At 39.4% G+C, this 19243-nt stretch overlaps 1 protein-coding gene and 1 long non-coding RNA gene across 5 annotated transcripts in view; one reads left to right on the top strand and one right to left on the bottom strand.

Moving 5' to 3' along the window:
- LOC110193860 (uncharacterized) overlaps positions 1-10922 on the bottom strand; it is a 42146-nt gene extending 31224 nt beyond the window's left edge. Inside the window, exons 1-2 of the long non-coding RNA XR_013485286.1 lie at positions 10844-10922; positions 10674-10703 (exon numbers count right to left, since the gene is read on the bottom strand). This is a non-coding gene — a long non-coding RNA (uncharacterized LOC110193860). The remainder of the gene's footprint in view (positions 1-10673; positions 10704-10843) is intronic.
- Positions 1-19243, top strand: part of ARNT2 (aryl hydrocarbon receptor nuclear translocator 2) — a 267900-nt gene that overhangs the window by 215460 nt on the left and 33197 nt on the right. For all 4 annotated transcript variants that reach the window (XM_078151115.1, XM_078151114.1, XM_078151113.1 and 1 more), the window contains one exon: positions 5195-5346. In XM_078151115.1, the coding sequence (XP_078007241.1) occupies positions 5195-5346 (152 nt within the window). The remainder of the gene's footprint in view (positions 1-5194; positions 5347-19243) is intronic.

Raw genomic sequence — 19243 nt, 5'->3', positions numbered from 1 at the left:
GTGCTGCAAAACAAGAAGACATAGTGGAAACGGTGCTGGATTTGGAGTCAAAGGACCTGGGTCCACATCAAAGTTGGGCCATTTTGCTACATGTGTGACTTTGAGCAAGTCATTTAACTTCTCTGGGCCTCAGTTGTGTCATCTATAAGAGTGGGGAGGGGTCACACTCAATGGTAGCTAGAGTCCTTTCTAGATTTGACCTTAGAACATAATAATAATTCATATAGTACTTTAATGTTTACAAAAATAATTCACTCTTTTGTAAAGGTATGAGTCTTCTTATACTTGACATAATTTAAGTTCATAGTTCATCTAAACCCTAACATGGCCAGTTATTTTAGAATATAGTATTAATTATGCCTAAATGTAGTCCTTTCATGTCCCAGTTAACCTACTTTGTTCCATGGCCACGTATTCTTCCTCTAACCCATGCCAATGCATGTCATTGGCCATGAGAAGAATGAATGAGAAAGTGTGAGAGAATAAGTGAAAATCAATCACCAGAGCTACAAAAATAAATTAGAACACAGGAATTGCTAATCTTGAGTCAGCATAACTTCTGTACACAGGTATTGTTATTACATAAAATCATGTTGCTACCTAAATCCTGCTAGTAAGTAGCCTCTTAGATCCTAGAAAAGTAGCACATCAGAGATGGAAGGGACCTTTTAAATCATCTGTTGCAACCTCTTCTTCATGGTATCATGGAAAGAACAATAGATTTGGAGTCAATTTTGTGTTTGAATTATGGCTTTGCTACTCACTATCTGTGTGAACATGGCCAATTATTCCCAAAGTTCTTTCCTTTGCAATCTTCTGTCTTCTTTCTACCTCTTCCCTCCAATTAATATTTCTTTTGCAGATAGCATTTTTGTTTATGTACTTATATAAGTAGCCACATGATATATGACATTAGTTCATTTTGTGCTAGTGATCAATTTTTGAGGATTTTATTTGAGACAAATATGAAATGTTTTAAAGGTTAAAGATTATACAGTTGAGTTTTAGCGTTTTCCTTTTTAATATATTTCAAGATTTTCTTCAAAAAATCCTCCCATACTTTCAAATGTATTATTATAAAATTAGTCTTGGCTTCACTCAGTCAATGAAAACCAACCAAACAGGAAGGCTTATTTTATTATTGGTGCATCAGCTTAAAAAAAAACATTTAAATTAAAATGGTAAGCATGATTTTGAGGGATATCACCATTTTATAGAGCCACAGAGATTGCAAACTGCTGAGGTTTTCAGAAATTGGTTGGTTTTAAAAAGAAAAAAAGAGGGATTTAACATCTGATTCCTTGCCAGTACCCAGCTCATATAGCATCAGTTCCTTGAGAAGGCAAATTTATTCATATTGTGGGAAAATTAAACCAGGACAGTAATGCCCTTCGGCCAACAATAATAAATGTAGCCCAGAATCAAAGAGTCCACTGGCCCGCTATCTAATATCCACTAGGAAATCCTTGGGCTGGACATTGACACAGCCTTTGTGTTCTTTGGGATTCTGCCATTGGGCGTGGTGGTTAGAAATTGTTGATGAAGGGAAATGCCTTATTCATTTGAAACTGCAGAGGAGTTTATTTCAAATAAAAGTGAACTCTTTAATTTTAACAAAAGTATTTGAATATCCTATGCTTAATACCTTATGTGATATGGTGAACATATTCATGAAATCTTTGCTTAGCACAACAGTACTTAATAAAACTTGTATATGATACAAAACTGGAAGTCAAATTTAAAAAGTAAAAAACAAAATATTCCTTGACAGGCTAGAACATCTTGAATCAAATGAGATGAAATTTAGTAGGAATAAATGTAAAGTCTTGACCTTAAATTTAAAAAATAAGCTTCATAAATGCTAGATGGAGCGTGGTGTGGCTCAAGAGAAGTATATCAGGAAAAGATCTGGGGCTTTTAGCATATTCAGTATAAGCCAACAGGGTGCTAATACAGTTAAGAAAGCTAAGTGTCCATGACTAAGAAAGTGATCACTTTACCCACATTTAAGAACATTTATAAGCTGGAAAATGTCCAAAGAAATTGAAGACCCTTGAGGTCTTGCCATATAACAACTGAAGAAAATGGAGGTGCTTATCTTGGATTAGAGAAAATGTAGGGAAGACTTGATAGCTATCTGTATGTATTTAAAGAATTGCCTTGTAAAAGAGAGATTAGGTTTATCCTGTTAGCTACTAGAGCTAGAAGAAGTTCTGTGAATGCAAGTAATAAAGGAGCAAACTGAGACGATATAAGGAAAAACTTCATAATATCCAGTTTGTTGTCATTGTTGTTTAGTCATTCAGTCGTGTCTGACTGACTCTTCGTGACCCTGTAGACCATACCATGCCAGGCCCTTCTATCCTACACTATCTCTTGAAGTCTGTCCAAGTTCACGTTTGTTGTTTCCATGATAATATCTATCCACCTTATCCTCCGCCCTCCCCTTTTCCTTTTTTGGCTTCAATCTTTCCCCATATCAGGGTCTTTTCCAATGAGTCCTGTCTTCTCGTTATGTCACCGAAGTATTTAAGACTCAGCTTCAGTATTAAGCCTTCTAGTGAATAGCCTGAATTAATTTCTTTAAGTATTCTTTAAATATTGACTGATTTGATCTTGCTTCCCAGAGCTATCCCAAATTACAGTGGGCTGCCTCAGGAGGCCATAGATTTTTCTTCACAAGATGTCTTCAGATAAAAGCCAGGTGATCACTTGCTAGGTATGTTATAGAGAGAATTCATATTCTGGCACTGTTGGACCAGATCACCTCTGAGGTACCTTCTAACTCTGACATTCCATGATTCTGTGAAATTCTATCTAGGCATTATAAGAGTAAAAGAAAGTACTGTCCTATTAATCCAGAAACCTGGATTCTCTCTGTAACTAGCTGGATGACCTTGGGAAAGTCAGTTCACCTCAATGGGCCTCAGTTTTCTAATCAGTAAAATGGGAGACTGGTGGATGATCAGATATTGAGAGGGTGTTGGAGGGGGGATATATAGACTTTCAGAGACATAGAGGAATATGTCATAAGACCACCTAGCAGAAGGTTCACTTTGAAAAATACAGATTGGAGAGGAGGGGGAAGAGAACTTTTGTTTTTTGATACTTGCAACATAAGAGCATTGGCTCAATATATTTGTGAAATGTTTGCAACTAGAGAAATTATCCCCATTTTATCAGGTACTTTAGTATATTACCTTTGGAGAACCTAGAGGAAAGAAACAATAAGTATGGAAGAAAAACCTAAAGCATTCATTCAGTTCAAAGAACTAGAAAATAACTATGGAACTGCAATTGAGAAGACTACCTGAATAAGGCAAATCTGACCATATAACCCACTTATTCAGTCAACTCCAGTGGCTTCCAATTGCCTCCAGGGTTAAATAAAAAATTCTTTGTTTGCCTTATAAAGCCCTCCATAAACTGGCCCCTTCCTCTCAACTCTTGAGTGTTTTCTTTGGCTGTCCCTCCAAGCCTGGTAATCTTTCCCTCTTCATCTCTGCTTCTGGTCTTCCCTGGTTTCCCTCAAGACTCAGCTAAAGTCTTACCTTCTTCTAGAAGTCTTTCCCAATCCCCCTTAATGCTCATGTCTTTCCTCTGTATATATTTTGTTTGTATGTAATTGTTTGCTCATTGTTTCCCCCATTAGACTGTGAGCTTCTTAAGAACAGGGGCTGTCTTTTGCCTTTCTGTGTATCCCTATTACTTAGCACAATGCCTGGCATATAGTAGGTACTTAATAAATGCTAGTTGACTGGCTGGCTGATGTTTAGGGCTACATTACTCTGAACATGACTAGCACCTTCCCAGACAGGCTTAATGATTTCACAAAATCATTTGAGAGTTAGAAGTGCCCTAGAAGACCATCAGCCTAAGATGACATCAACTTTCATACTTAGTACTGCTGGTTTGGAATGAGTTTTGCCTGTATTTATCTATCGTCTTTTGTCCTGTTCTTGGGAAAAGATAAGTGCTGTTTCACATCACACACCCTAAGCTGAGAAGCCCTAAGCTTCTCTCTCCATTAGGTAACCTAGCCTGCCTCTTCAACTGTTGGACACCCTCCAAGCTTATATCAAGCTTCGGTTGTGAATCCCCAAAGTGAATGGGATATGTCATTGAATGAAGACAGTTGTAATGTTGAAGGTGGAAGGTTATTTTGTAATACGTACAATGTAGGCAGGGCAGAGAAGTGGAAAGTGCACTGGCCTGGGTTCTATTATGGCTTTTGCCACCAAATATTTTTGTGTCTTCAAACAAGAGGCTCAGCTTCTGAGAAACAGCTAGGCTGTGCAGGGGGTAGAGTGCTGAGTTCTTTTTGCACCTCAGATGCTGACTAGCTGTGTGACTCTTTCAGCCTCAGTTTCCTCAACTGTTAAATAGAGATAATAATAATTCCCACCTCACAGAGTTGTTGTTAGGACCAAAGATAATATATGTAAAATGCTTCGCAAACCTTAAAGTGCTACATAAATGCTAGCTAGTAGTGGCAGCAACAGCACTAGTAATAGTAGCGGTAGTTGTAGTAACAGTAATGGTGGTAGTAGTGGTGGTAGTAGTAGTAGTAGTAGTAGTATGTACAATTTCCTTAGTTTCCTATTCTATAAGTGAAAAGTTTTTGCGTAATGATCTTTAAGGTATCTCCAACTCTGTGGTTCTGTTCTTTGCTACCTGTGAATGTGAGCACATCACTTAACCTTTCTAGGCCTTGGTTTCCTCATCTGTAGTATGAAAATGTTTGACTATGATCTCTAAAGTTCCTTCCAGATCTAAATCCTTTTTAAAAAATGTTTATATTCTAGTGTCATGCTTATTTTGGGGGAGAAATCACCTCCTTGTGACCATCTGTGTTTCCAGGCAGCTAGGTGATGTAGTGGATAGAGCTCTGGACAAAGAGTCAGGAAGACCTGAGTTCAAATCTGGCCTGAGACACTTACTAGCTGGGTGATGCTGGGCAAATCACTCAACCTCTGTTTGCCTCAATTTCCTCATGAAAAATGGGGATAATAATAGTACCTGCCTCCCAGGGGGGTTGCAAAGAACAAATGAAATAATTATTTGTAAATCACTTAGTATAGTGCCTGGCACATAGTATATAAATACTACAAATAAATATTTGTCCCCCTTCCTTTTCCTCTTCCCACCTAATTCCACCCTTCTGTCTACTTATCTCTATGAACTGTTTCCTCAGGTTGTTAAGCTGAAAGGCCAAGTACTCTCGGTCATGTATCGATTTCGGACCAAAAACCGGGAGTGGATGTTAATCAGGACCAGCAGCTTCACTTTTCAGAATCCTTATTCTGATGAGATTGAATACATCATCTGCACCAACACCAATGTCAAGTATGTGTTCTCCCTTCCTGTATGTTTTATTCCAAATGGAAATGATTTTTTGTGAAAGAATGCTTCTTGTTTTCAGGTGGAATATTGAGTACCATTCCACTGCTATTGCTTTGTAAAAAAGAAAATCTGCCCTTCTGTAGGATTCATCTGTGGAAAGTGTTCCTTCACAGAAACTAGTATGTCTATGAGGCGGTGGGGTGAAGGAAGGGCAGGACACGCCAAGTCAGGTTTGCAGCTCCACTCTGGGGACCCCATCTTTGCCACCCCCTACACTATCTGGGGTGAAGGAACAAAAAGCCTGGTAGTCATGGTTCCCTATGCCTTCTTCCTTCCTCCACCCCCACCCCCACTAAATTGCTCATGCATTGGAATGAAATCCTTCCCTCTGCTATTCTGGCTTCAGTTGCCCAGATTCCTCATCCTGCTGGGTGGGGAGCTTGTGCTACTCAGAGAACTGCTTGGGAGAATGGGGCTAAAATACAAGGGCACTCAGCTTGGAGCCTGTGCTCCCCTATCCCATCCAAGCTTGGGCTGCTGGAATTCCCCTCCTCCAGTCCTGGGCTTTTTAGTTCCTCCACCATTCTGTCTTTGGATAAGATCTGGAATCTTTTTTTTTCTTTTTGTCCGAAAGGATTTTTCCCTGTCTTCACTTCCCCCCTTTTCCCTCTTCTGTTTTTCCATTGTCTTCTTTTCTGTTTCCCAGCATTCTATCTCTATTTGTGTTTGTTCCTCTCTTCCGCCCTAAGTCTGCTTTTCTGCAGCTTGCTTTCCTTTTCCTTCTGTTTTCTTCCATTTCTTGAGAAACTGTGTGTCAGTGGAAAGAGCTAGATCTAGAGCTACGAGAATGAATGAATGAATGAATGAATGAATGAAGTTTAAAAAATATTTATTAAGGCTGAGCACTCTCCCAGGCTAAGGCCTGGATTTGAATTCTTCCACAGTCACTTGTGACTATAACCTCTTAGAGCCTCAGTTTTCTTACCTACAAAGTGCCTTATTAGCTGTTGGGAAGAAGGTCGTTCTCACACCTTAAAGTGCAAATAAATATAAGTTGTTCCTTTTTTCCCTTCTGTCCTTTTCCTCAATACTCCCTCTCTTCTTCCATCCCTCCAGGACACACAATTACTTTGCCTTTGGGTAGGGATAGTCAAGTCAGGTCACTTCCCTTATAGATATTATGTACACAAGGGGAACCTACTGGCATAAGGCAAAGACTTGGTTACAGGTCTTTCCTCTACCATGTGGTACCCATATGACCTTGGCCATGTCTCTCATCTTCAGTTTCCTTACCTATGAAATAGGGATAATAATATTTTATTTCCTAATTACCTCACAGGGCTTTTGTGAAAAATCAAATGAAACAATATAGGTAAAGCACTCTTTCTCTTTTTGTCTCTCTGTCTCTGTCTTTTGCTCTGTCTCTCTGTCTCTCTCTGTCCCTCTCTCTCTTACACACACACATAGAAATGAATGGAACCTCATTTATTACTTACTTGTTTCTAGCAATGTGTGATGTAAACATTGGCTATTGTTATTATCTGTCCAGTGCCTGTGCATCCTGTATGTTTGTATGTACATGGGGAAGGCCGCAGGGAAGGTGTGGTGGAGCAAGGTGGAATGGCACTTCCTTGTATTATCCTGAAATAGTGTTTACTCAGTGCTTAAGTATACATAATGTCCTAAAAGATAATGGGAAGCTCAAGCTAGGGAAGAGATAAAACCAAGCAGTTTTTGTGCTACAGAATGAGAGATAGGCAGAGAAATCCTCATGACCCTTCATCAAATGTGAGGCACTTGAGGAAACACAGCTGGTTTGCTACTTTAGCCATCAAATATAATCTGAGACCCCACTCAGTTCCATGTGTCACAACATGGAACATAATTGCATAGAAGCAGCAACATCTACCTGATCTGGTAAAGAATGAGAAATGAAGCTTTCCTGTTCAGTAGTTTCCCCTTTGGCCATCAATCATGGTTGACGCCCAAACATTGACCCTACCACATCCTTCTGACCCCCAGTACTTCACTGGAAGGGGCACAGAAGATCCAAGGCCACTGCTTCAATCAGGCCTATACTGGAGGACTCCGGGGGAAGGTGTGGGATGGAGAGGAATAGTGCCACTGAGTTGTTGTTCAGTTGTTTCAGTCACGTCTGACTCTTCACGACCCCATCTGGGGTTTACTTGGCAAAGGCACTGGAGCAATTTGCCATTTTCTTCTCCAGCTCATTTTACAGATGAGGAAACTGAGGAAAATGGGGTTAAGTGACTTGCCCAAGGTCACACAGCTAGTAAGTGTCTGAGTCTGGATTTTAACTCAGGAAGATGAGTTTTCCTGACTCCAGGTCTGGTGCTCTATCCACTGTGCCACCTAGCTGCCCTTGTCACTGAGGAGGTCCTGCCAATTTCTGGTTTAGTGCGCAGACTGGAAGGACTAAATACCATTAACTAAGATCCCCTCCTTCCCTCTCCTGATGTCCACTTTATAAGATTCCAAAGGACAAGGTCTACATAAGGATACGTCTCTGTATCCCCCAGTACCTGGAAAGGTTTTTGAAAGTATTAGAACATCTGTGATATTTATATCAGGACTGAATGAATGAGGAGTAGAAATCCTTTTTCTACAGAGGATAAGAATGGGAAATGCTACAGCTGTGAAAGGTTCTCATAAGCCAGACCCATGACCAAGAGACTAATTACTACCCAAAGAGGGGAAGGACATGGTGATCAAAGTCATACCATATGCCAGGAATATATATGCTTGGTTTATGTCTAAAGCTCATATATTCTCTTTAATCTGAGTTGGATTGGATCTTTTCCACAAAATGCTCCAGGACTATTTTTAGCACTGTAGGTTAGCATAAGAAATTTTAAAAAAAGGTACCCTCCCAACTGTTTGAATAAGATAACACTGTAGGATTGTCCATACAGGAAAAATCAGATTTCCTTTAATTTTTAAAAAGAATTTTAGTTAAATACTCAATTCAGAAGTTGTAATATAAAATTAATACATTGTAAAAAATAAATTTTCTAAGAATCTCTGCATGCATGGGCACTTTCCTCCTCCCTCTTTCTCTACCATGTCAAGTCAAATAGGAAAGTAATGAATTAGGCCAGAAACCCCTGCAAAAAGAAAGACTTGCAACGTCATGATTGATTCACGTGAGAGAATGAACAATTTTTATGCCTTTGAGTCTTTTGAATTTAGGAAAAGGGACATTCTCTTAGAGGAAGTATATGTTCTTTTCTCTGCTTTTCTTTTTCTCCTTTCCCTCCCTCCCTCTATTCCTTCCCTTTCTACTTTCTTCTTTTCTCTTTCATTCCTTTCTTTTTACTTTCATTCTTCTTGCTACCTCCTTTCCTCTACTCCATGTATGGTTTATCTCCCCTTCTTTTTTTTTAATATTCATTTTGATGTGTTTTGTACATTTGCTATTTATTCAGTAAATATTTATAAATTGACCGTTTGAGTTGAGAGGAGTTTTTATAATCTATCTTGGACTGGTATATTCTGAAATGCTGTTGAGTGCCAAGTCACATTTTTCTTTCTGAAGCTCCTTGGAAAATAAGCCTGGGCATTACATTCTTCAGGAAATACAATAGTACAAGTGTTTGGAACCTAACAGAGTCCTTTAGACTTGGCTCAAAGGATTGAGTACATTGGGCCACTCTATTTTTCCCCAGTGTGCAGTAGAAGGCTAAGTGTACCGTTTATTTTGGTGAGAAATAATAGAATGCAGCTGTGTGTCTGTAAAGAGTGTAGGAGTCAGATTTTCAAAAATCTTCATTATATTGTACCCCAGCGTATGTCCTGTGTATAGAGACTTCATTTGTCACAGGTCAATTCTGAATCAGTCTATGAGCTAAGAATACATTTGTGCCAGTAACAGTGTTTGTATATGTATGTAATGGGCTTGAAAATAGTGATGCTCGCTGTTTTTGCGTCTACAAAAATGGAAACTGGAAGCCTTGCTGCAAAGCCTGACATGAGAACAGCTTGATGTTGAGGAAATAGATACCTCTATATTTTTTTGATTGACTCCCTAGATCTGGGGTTCTTAATCTTTTGTGCATAGGAATGTGTGTCATAGACCCCTTTGGCAGTCTGTTATAGCCTATGGACCCCTTCTCAGATTATTTTAAATGGTTGAGGAAAATACTAAAATTTAGTTAGAGGTTAGGGAAAATAAAGATGTAACTTTTTTTTTAACAAACCCTTGCCCTAGATAATATTCTGTTTAAATTGTAATGGCAGTTTCAGTTGTTACTGTTGTGTTAACTTCTTTTGTTAGTGTGAATCCTGGTTATTTATATTACTTTGATGATCATCATTTATCATAGTAATAGCTAAAGACATTTACACTGAATTATAGAAAAAAAACCTCTTTCAGAAAAACCCATTAGACAAAAATTAATCAGAAAAATTAGAGTTTTTTTTAACATAACAAAAAAGTTCTCTGTAAGGTTTCTGTAAAGAGTAGACTGGAGGAAGTCAGTGGTACTCACAGTTCTGTGACTTTGGAGTCATGTTTATATTCACCACTTTCCAAAAGAACCACATGACCACCATGTGCCCCAGGGAGTCCAAGGCAATGGAATATTCAGAGATAGAAACATAGGGCTACAAAAGTTGCAGGTAGGTCACATGTAAACATTCCATCTGCCATTTTAAAGCAAGTGCCTAATTATCTTACTTGGCACATTGTAAGTGCACTTCTTCATCCAAAATGTTTGATTTGATTTGATTTGATTTGATTTGATTTGATTTGACAAAATAAAATTGAGAATTAATCTTTTTTGTTTTAAGCAAGGTCTCTCTTTTGCATAGACCTATATATGTACATATTGTCACTTCTAGTAGAACATAAGCTTCTTGAGGGTGGGAACTGTTTCATTTTTATTTTTTTTAATCCCCAGTGCCTAGCACAGGGCATGGTACATTGTAGCTGATTTATAAATGCTGTTGGTTGATTGATCTAGATAATTTGCACTGTTTCTGATTCATTGAGGTTATATAAGGTGAAGAGGTATCCTTATGAGATTGGCTTAGACAACATTTGTTTACAAAGTCAGCCTCTTAAATAGAGTTTTCCCTTTGCATTGTTCAGTGAATGTAATTTGAAAGCTTGCTTTTGTCTATAGTGGGCAGTTTCCAAATGTGAACAATGCCACCTTTGAGCCTATGGACTGAACTTTACTAATGGTACGTTTGGTAGGGAAAGATCATTAAACTCTATGCCCAAATGTTCATCAAGTTCCCTGGGATGGGGTGGCGGGTGGGGGGAGGGTGGAGAGAGCAGAAGGAGAGGGAAAAGGTAGCTTACTTACTTTCAGTCATCGTCATCCAAAGGAAACTTCCTGGAAAAATAGAAGATTTAATGTTTGCTATTTGTGTTGAGCTGCTGAGGAAGACAGCTCTTCATCGCCCTATTTTTTTTCTTGTCAATTCTGATCAACTTCCAGAGCATGGAGAAAAAAGGCGAAAAGGCAATACTTACTTAACCTGTTAGCTGAGACGTTTTTTAAACAAGCCCATCTATCCGGTGTGCTGTGGTCAACTCAGATTTTTATGAAGACAAGTCATGGGGTTATTTTCTCAGCATTAGACGTTTCAGTATTTTTCCATTTCCACAACCTAGCTAGTTCATAACCCATTAACTGGTGTGTGGCCCTCATTTCTAGAGCTACTTTGGGTCAGTGACCTGATGTTAACTCAGTCTTTCTTGCCTGCTGCTGCCCTAGCCCCAAACCTAGTTCTTCTTATACAGATATTGTTCCAAAGAAATATATTAGCTCTTATAATAACAGGGTCTCAAAACTGTTATTTTTTCCCTCAAATTCTTCCCCTTCATAGTCAGTTTTGTTGTCTCAGACAGTCAACAGATGCTTAGAGGTATTTACTGAGTGCTTGCTATAAGTCCAGCACTATGATAAGCGCCTTGGGAAATATCAAAAGAATATGACATTTTCCCTGTCTTCTAGGAGCTTGCAATTTAGCTGGAGAGAAATAGCTGACATTTTATTGATGAATCAATGAACAAGTATTTTTAAGCACCTACAATACCATTCTAGGCACTGTGCTAAGCAGTAGAGACACAAAGACAAAACTGAAATAATCTGTGCCCTCAAAGAATTTCATTCTTTTGGGAGAGAAAATAGTTACATAAATAAGCATAAACGAAATAAATAAGAGGCACATTTTTTGAATGAAGGGTGCAAGCCATTTCTTCATGTAAACAGTGGTGCTTGAGCAGAGTTTTAAAGGAAATAAGTCATTCAAACAGGTGGAGGTGAGGAAGAATGCGTTCTAGGCATGGAGACAGCCTTGGCAAAAGTGTAGAAATGGGAATGTCCTGTGTAAGGAGCAGCAACAAGGCTAATTCAGCTGGACTGTGGGATGCAGAAAAGGAAGTAATGTGCAATAAGGTTGGAGAGGTAGGTTGAAACTAGATTATAAGCAAACAGAGGAGATTCTCCTTGGTCCTGGACAAAGGGTTCTTCACCTTTCTTAGGCCATGGACTTCTTTGATAGATTGATGAACCCTCTGGACCCCTCTCAGAATCATATTTTTAAACACATTTATTACATAGGATTACAAAGGAAACCAATTATATTGAAACCGTTATCAAAATTAACAAGCAAAAAAGGGGGTTCACAGGCTCCAGATTAAGAATCCCATTTCCTAGAGACAATAGGAAGCCAAAGAAATTTATTGAATAGGGAAGTGGCATGGTCAGACCTGCAGTTTAGAAAATCAGTTTGGCTCCTGTATGTAAGATGGATGTGAAAGGAGAGAGATGTGAGATCAATTAGAGGGGCAGCTAGGTAGCGCAGTGGAGAGAGCACCGGCCCTGAAGTCGGGAGGACCTGAGTTCAAATCTGGCCTCAGACCAAACACTTGACACGTACTAGCTGTGTGACCCTGGGCAAGTCACTTAATCCCAATTGCCTAAAAAAAAAAAAGGAGAGATCAATTAGAAAGCCATTCTGATACTCCAATAAAGAGAGGGTCTGAACTAGGGTGGAGGCTTCATGATCAAATTCAATCCAATAAGTATTTATTAAGTGCTGCCTACTATGTGTCAAGCACTGTGTTAAGGGCTGGGAATACATTTAATAAAAAAGAACTGGGGAGACAACACATAAAAGAAGGCAAGAAAGAGGGGAAGGGGAATGGGAGGTGAGGAGGTACCCAGAGCAGAGGCATCTTGGTCTGTGGAGTTGAAACCAGGCAGGGCAACAGATGCAAAGTGGAGTGAACTGAGTCCAGTTTCTGCCTCTATAAAAGAAGGCATTGGGAGGAGTTTGATGATGTGACTCCAGTCCTCCAAGAGAGGAGAGAAGAGGGAGGGAGGTCTTATTAATTAAGGCTTGAGTTGGCAGAATGATGGCGAGTCTAAAAGTGATGAGCTTATCCTAGGAGGGGATCTCGTTCTCTGGAGTTGAAACCATGCAAGGCAGCTGATGCAAAATGGAATCTTATGAGTACAGAGAATGCAAAGATGAAAGATATTGGCAATGAATTGGATCCCATGTGAAAAATCAGAAGGCAATTTGGATTTTATATGTAAAATGTGAAGACAATTTAGTGCTAAATTAAATGGTACTTTTTAAACTTATTTCTTTAGAGCTTTATAGTTAGCAAAGCAATTTAACATAATATTCCATTTTCTCCTTTCAACAACTCTGTGAAGTAGTAAAGTATTACTGTCCCTCCTTTTAGAAATAAAGAAACTGAGACTCAGAAATGAAATGACTTGATCAAAATCATCCAGTTCATAAATGATCAAGATCTTCTGATCCCATTCTTCTGAGATATATGGGCTTCAATTCAAATCTTGCTTCCGACATTTACTGGCTTTTTTTTACCATCAACAAGTCATTTCACTTCTCAGAGTGTCACTTTCCTTATTTCTGTAGTGGAGATAATAGTATCTGTACACCTACCCTGCAGGATTGTTAAGGAAAGTACCTTTCAAATCATAAAGCACTATCTAGATGTGGGTTGTTAATATTAATATTATATCTAACTTGACATTGTTAGTACAAACAAAGATTAATGAAAGGAGAGATTACATAAAAAGCTTTAAAGGAGAGGTAAGAATGTTAGATGGTCTTTGAATAGTTTAGATGTAAATAAATGGAAGTAGAGAGGAAGGAGCCTCCTGGTAAGCTGAATAGCATGAGCAAAGGTAGGGATACCACTACCACCACCAGTACTACTACTATTACTACTACTACCATTTCTGTCCTAAGCACTTTACAAATGCTATCTCAGTTAATCCTTACAACAACCCTGGGAGGTAGCTGCTATTATTATTGCCATTTTACAGTTGAGTAAACTGTGACAAACAAGTTAAGTGAATTGCCCAAGGTCACACAGCTAGTAAGTATCTTAGGCCTGTTTTGAACTCAGGTCTTCCTGACTCTAGGCTCAGCACTCTATCCACTGTGCCACCTAACTGACCACTTGAAGGTAGGAAGAAGCATGATCCATGTGGAAAGAATGATGAGACCTGACTAGGTTGGAGAGTAATATGGAAATAAGATAGAATTAGGTAGTGTGAATCTGGGTTATGAAGGTTCTTTAGCACTGTCATGTTGGTATGTGCTTGGTGATGATGCGCGGAGGATCAGAATGGACTAGGACTTAGAGAGGACAACCAAGTCAGAGGGATCTGGGAGATACTGTGGGTCTAGGCAGTCAGGCAGAGTTCGGAGTCATGGGGTCAGGGGTTGGAAGATCAACCACCTAGTCTGCCCTGTTTTATGTTGCTTGCTGAATGTGGGAGGCCTAGGACCTAAAGATGTTCATTGTAGCTAAGAGGTCAGAGGTCAAAAAATGTCTTTCACCAATTGGGGCAAGGATAGAAAGACTGGAATCATCTCATAGCATTTCTCCCATAACGAAATATACTAACCCTTATTTGAGGGTCCATTATTATGAAGATTCAGAAAAGAAAACTGTTGCTCCCAAACTTCTTGGCACTGTCAAATGGTTCAATATCAGAACTGATACTTTGTCAGTGGAAATACCATTAAAGAAAAGGCATTACTGTCTGCTTTATTGCTGTACCCTAGTGATATGAGACCTTTCCATCTAACTTGCAGCTGAAACATTCCGTGTATGTTGTCTTCTCCATTTGAATAGAAGCTTATTGAGAGTAAGGACTATCCCTGCTCTATTTCCATTTGTGCCCTAGCATTCTGCCTAGTACTTTGCCTATAGTAAATGTTTAATAAATACTTCATATATTCATTTATTCATTATATCAGAATTGCTACAGGGCAAGTCCCAGATTTTTTATCACTGAATAATGGAGGTGCCCCTAGATCCACTGGGAATCAAGAATATTGTTTCCCATAGGAAAAAAATAATATATCCCAATCCATGGAAATGGTCATTTCATTTGAAGAGGGAAACATGGAACACCATATATGTTGGAAAAGAAGCACCATTTTGGTTTGGTTTGGTTTGGTTGTCATCCTTCATTTTCGAAGACGGCCAGAATGACATCACTATGTTGGAGTCAAGATACAGTGTGTCTGACTGTGGCTAATCAGACCAATATGAGCTCAGAAGGTTCTACCACAGGTCAGGCACAAGTAGTCCATATGAATATTTGGAGTGGAGATGTCTCTAAATTTGCACATCTCACATTTCTTTTTGAGCTACTATAATTCTGCTTTGTTCATAGAATGCAGTTCCTCTTTGATGTGGGCATTCCATGCTGGGCAGTCCTTTGCCATTGTCTACCATGTCGTGCAATTGATTCCAAAGTTCTTCAGAGAAATCTTGAGAGTGTCCTTATATCACTTCTTTTGATCTCCATGTGAGCATTTGCTTTGTGTGAAGTCTCCATAGAGTAATCTTTTAAGCATATGTACATTTGGCATTCAAAACACATGACCAGCCCATTGGAGTTGCACTCTCTGCAACAGAGTTTGAATGCTTGGCAGTTTAGTTTGAAAAAGGACCTGAGTGTCTGAGACCTTATCTTGCCAGGTGATCTTCAGAATCTTCCTTAGACAATCCAAATAGAAGTGATTCAGTTTCCTGGCATGTCCCTAGTACACTGTCCAGGTTTCACAGGCATACAACAATGAAGTCAGCACAATAGCTCTATAAACCTTCAGTTTGATAGGCAGTTTAATACCTCTTCTCTCCCACACTTTCCTTCAGAGACTGCCAAATGCTAAGCTAGTTCTGGCAATGCATGTGTCAACCTTGTCTTCTATGTGTACATCCCTGAAAAGTATATTTATCCACAGTATTCAATATTTCTCTATTTGCTATAACCAGTGGTTTCACATATGCATCGTGTGGTGCTGGCTGATGGAGAACCTGTGTTTTCTTGGTATTGATAGGCCAAAATTAGCACAAGCAGCAGAGAATTGATCCATACTTTGTTTCAGAGGCTGCATTTAGCTGCACAACAGAATTGATCCATACTTTGTTTCAGAGGCTGCACTGAGTTGCACAATCATCTATGAACAAAACATCGCATACCAACTCTTTCCCTCCACATTAGTCTCGGCTTGCAGCCTTTTCAAGTTGAAGAATTTACGGTCAGTGTGGTAGCTGATCTTGATGGCGTTTTTGTCCTCTTCGAAGGTGTCTGATGACATTGCTGGAAACATCATGCTAAAAAGCATGAGAGCAAGCATACATTTACTCCATTGGTGACTGGAAAAGTGCAAGAGCATTGTCCATTCTCCAATACCATTGCAAGCATGCCATTATGAAATAGACATACAGTACTGATAAACTTCTCCGGGCAACCAAATTTTGACGTAATTTTCCATAAACCCTCATGACTGACAGTATCAAAGGCCTTGGTCAGATCAATAAACCTTGTGTACAGTCCTCTGTTCTGCTTCTGACATTTCTCCTGGAGTTGCAGGCAGCAAACACCATATTGACTGTTCCTCGGCCCTTTCTGAAGCCACCATGGTTCTCAGGTAGATGACCATCTTCCAGGTGAAGGATTAGCCTATTAAGGGGGCCTCTGGTGAGAATCTTGTCAGCAATGACTAAGAGAGAGACACCCTCTCCCATGTGATTATTACAGAACAACCTATTTTATTTACCTTTATAGATGTGGACTCTAAAGCATCCTTGAACTCCTGAGGGATAACCTCCTCTTGCCATATAACCTGGAAGATTTCAGTCAGCTTTTGTATAAGCAGTGGTGGATCCCCTGCCTTGTAAATATCAGCTGAAATAGAATTAGCACCAAGCATTTTACCACAGGAGAGGAGCCTAATGGCATTCAAAGCATCTTCTTCATTTGGAAGTTCAGCTAGAGAGGGATTGATTTCAACCTGAGGTATATAGTCAGTGGCTTCAGTGTTGACTGATGACTGCTGAACGCTATGGAAGTGTTCAGACCATTTCTCCAGGATCATGTTATTATCACTAATCATTGTGGCTCCATCAACACTTAGTAGTTTGTGCCATAGATTTGTGGTCCATAAATAGCCTTCAGGGCATCATAAAAGCGCTCTGGATTGTTACTATCGGTATAGAACTGAATTTCATCTGCCTTCTCACTGGAATCCTATATGTTGCTAAACTTTGCTTGCATTTTACTCCTGATGGAGTTAAATACTGCCTTCTTAGAGACAGATGAACTATCCTGCTGGTAAATCCTGTGAAGTTCTCGTTTTTCATTTAGCAGCTTCTGAATTTCCCCATCATTTTTATCAAACCAATCTTGATGTTTGCTAGTGTTCTGGCCCAGATGAGTAAATGTAATAATGTACACCAAATCTCTGAAAGCTACCCACTCTTTTTCTGCTCCACTGTTGCCAACCACATCTTGAGTCAGCTTTCCCTTCACATTAGCAATGAACATTCCCACTGGAGAAGCACCCTAATCTGTTCACATTAGTCTTCTGGTAGTCATCTTGTCTTGGGGCAACCACTTTGATAAAATGTAAATATTTAGCTTAGAGAGGATAAATCTATGACTGGTCCAGCATTCTACACCACACGTTTCCTTTGTCACTCTCACATCCTGTCTGTCTCTTCTCCTTACAATTACGTAGTCTGTTAAATGCCAATGTCTGCTGCATGGGTTCATCCACAGAATTTTATTGCATTTAGGTAAATGGAAGATAGTGTTGGTGATAAGAAGGTCATGAGATACACAAGTCTTCAGCAGTAAGTGACCATTGCTGTCATTGTTTCTGACTCCATTCCTCCCAAGGACTCTCTGCCATGTCTGGTAGTATGTGCCTACTTTTGCATCAAAGTCACTTAGAGTTATAAGCTTGTCCTCTTTCAGCAGACTGATGATAAGTGTCTCCAGGTCTTCATAAATTTTTTCTTTGACCTCATCAGGGTTTGTCATGGTGGGAGCATATGTACTGCTGATAGTGGTATGGCACTTTCTGGCAAGTAGCAATTGCATTGTTATGAAGTTGTCATTTACTCCTTTTGATAGGCATACAAGCTTGTTGTCTAAATTAGTTTTGATTGCAAAACCTACACCAGCTTTACAACACCAACCTTCACTGTGGCCACTTCAGAAAAACATGTATCCAGTTCCATCTTTGGTAAACTGGTCTTCATTTGCCAGCCTCATTTCACTTAGAGATGGTGTTTGGATGCAATACCTGCTGAGTTCTTTTGCAACAAGAGCTGCTCTTCTTTCAGGGAGACATGGAATGCCAGATACCTGGGAAGGAAGTACCATTAGAAGAACTCTGAGGGACCTTTCACCACCTAGATTCCATGATTCTAAAACATGAGACCTACTGAACTTTGTTTGGATTGGTGGGTTTATGGACTGATGGTATTGATTGACGAAGCAATTCAGCTACTCTAAGGTCCCATCAAACTGCTTAGGCAGTAGTAGAGCTTTGAAAAGGGTCTAAGACCTAGGCTGGAGAAAAAGATACCAGTTAATAAGCGTGCCCATTGTGTATACTCCTCATTCTTCAGTGTGGCACATTTATGCCAAAGCACATACTGGCTAGTAGGCAGGTTCATGGCAACTGCAGCTGGGGCCAAGAAAGAAGGCATTACAATACTGTTACAATAGGGGCTCAGTGGCAGTGGGATATGACTCAGGAATGGTACAAGACTGAGGGTCAACCTAAATAGGAGGGATGATCAAATGATAGGATCATTTCTAGGTCAGTCAGAGACTGATTCCCCATCCCTTGGTCCAGAGGGATCAGGAACAGCATAGATGGAAAAAAGATGGCCAGAGTTGGAACGTTAACAGTTCACTGGATGTCACTCTGGTGCCTCCACAGTTTTCAAAGATATGTAATCCTGGACTTTTGAATCAGCTGCAAGATATTCACCTCCTCTCCTTATCTCCCTTCTGTCTGACTTTAAAGAAACAAATGCTACATTTGGAGTTAGAGCACCAGGGTTTGAAACCTAACTTTGCTATTTATTCCCTGTGTAACCTTGGAAATTCATCTCACTGGGCCTCAGTTTCTTCATCTTTAAAATGAAGAGTTGTGTTAGATGATCCCCAAGTCCCTTACAGCTTTTAAGAATATCATCTCTTTTTAAACCATTTTAAAATGCCCCATGTCATATATGTTTGATATAAGTGATGCTGGAATCTTATTGGAAGTCAGTAAGTTATAAATTCTAAATCAATTGCTAATTAAATTTTATCAGACACTACTTAGTCTAATCCTGAGTCTCTATTAAGTCTTGAGTAAAACATTCAATTCATGCTGAACTTTTCTGGCATTTCCAGTTTCTTGAGATCTGTCCATGGTTCTGAGACCACTAGTCATCTTGGCATCAAAATTTTTTGTATTTCCTCTCATTAAAGGGATGGCTTTACTGTGCATTCTGTTTCCTTTGGACTTCTTGATCCAATCCTTGGGCTTGTCCATGGCTCATTCTTGGTTTCAGTAGGTGTTT

The sequence above is a fragment of the Phascolarctos cinereus genome, unplaced genomic scaffold (assembly GCF_003287225.1).
Source record: "Phascolarctos cinereus isolate Bilbo 61053 unplaced genomic scaffold, phaCin_HiC Scaffold_3;HRSCAF=262, whole genome shotgun sequence".
Taxonomy (NCBI): domain Eukaryota; kingdom Metazoa; phylum Chordata; class Mammalia; order Diprotodontia; family Phascolarctidae; genus Phascolarctos; species Phascolarctos cinereus.
Note: the sequence above shows the minus strand (reverse complement) of the source record. Positions and strands in the feature narration are given on the sequence as shown.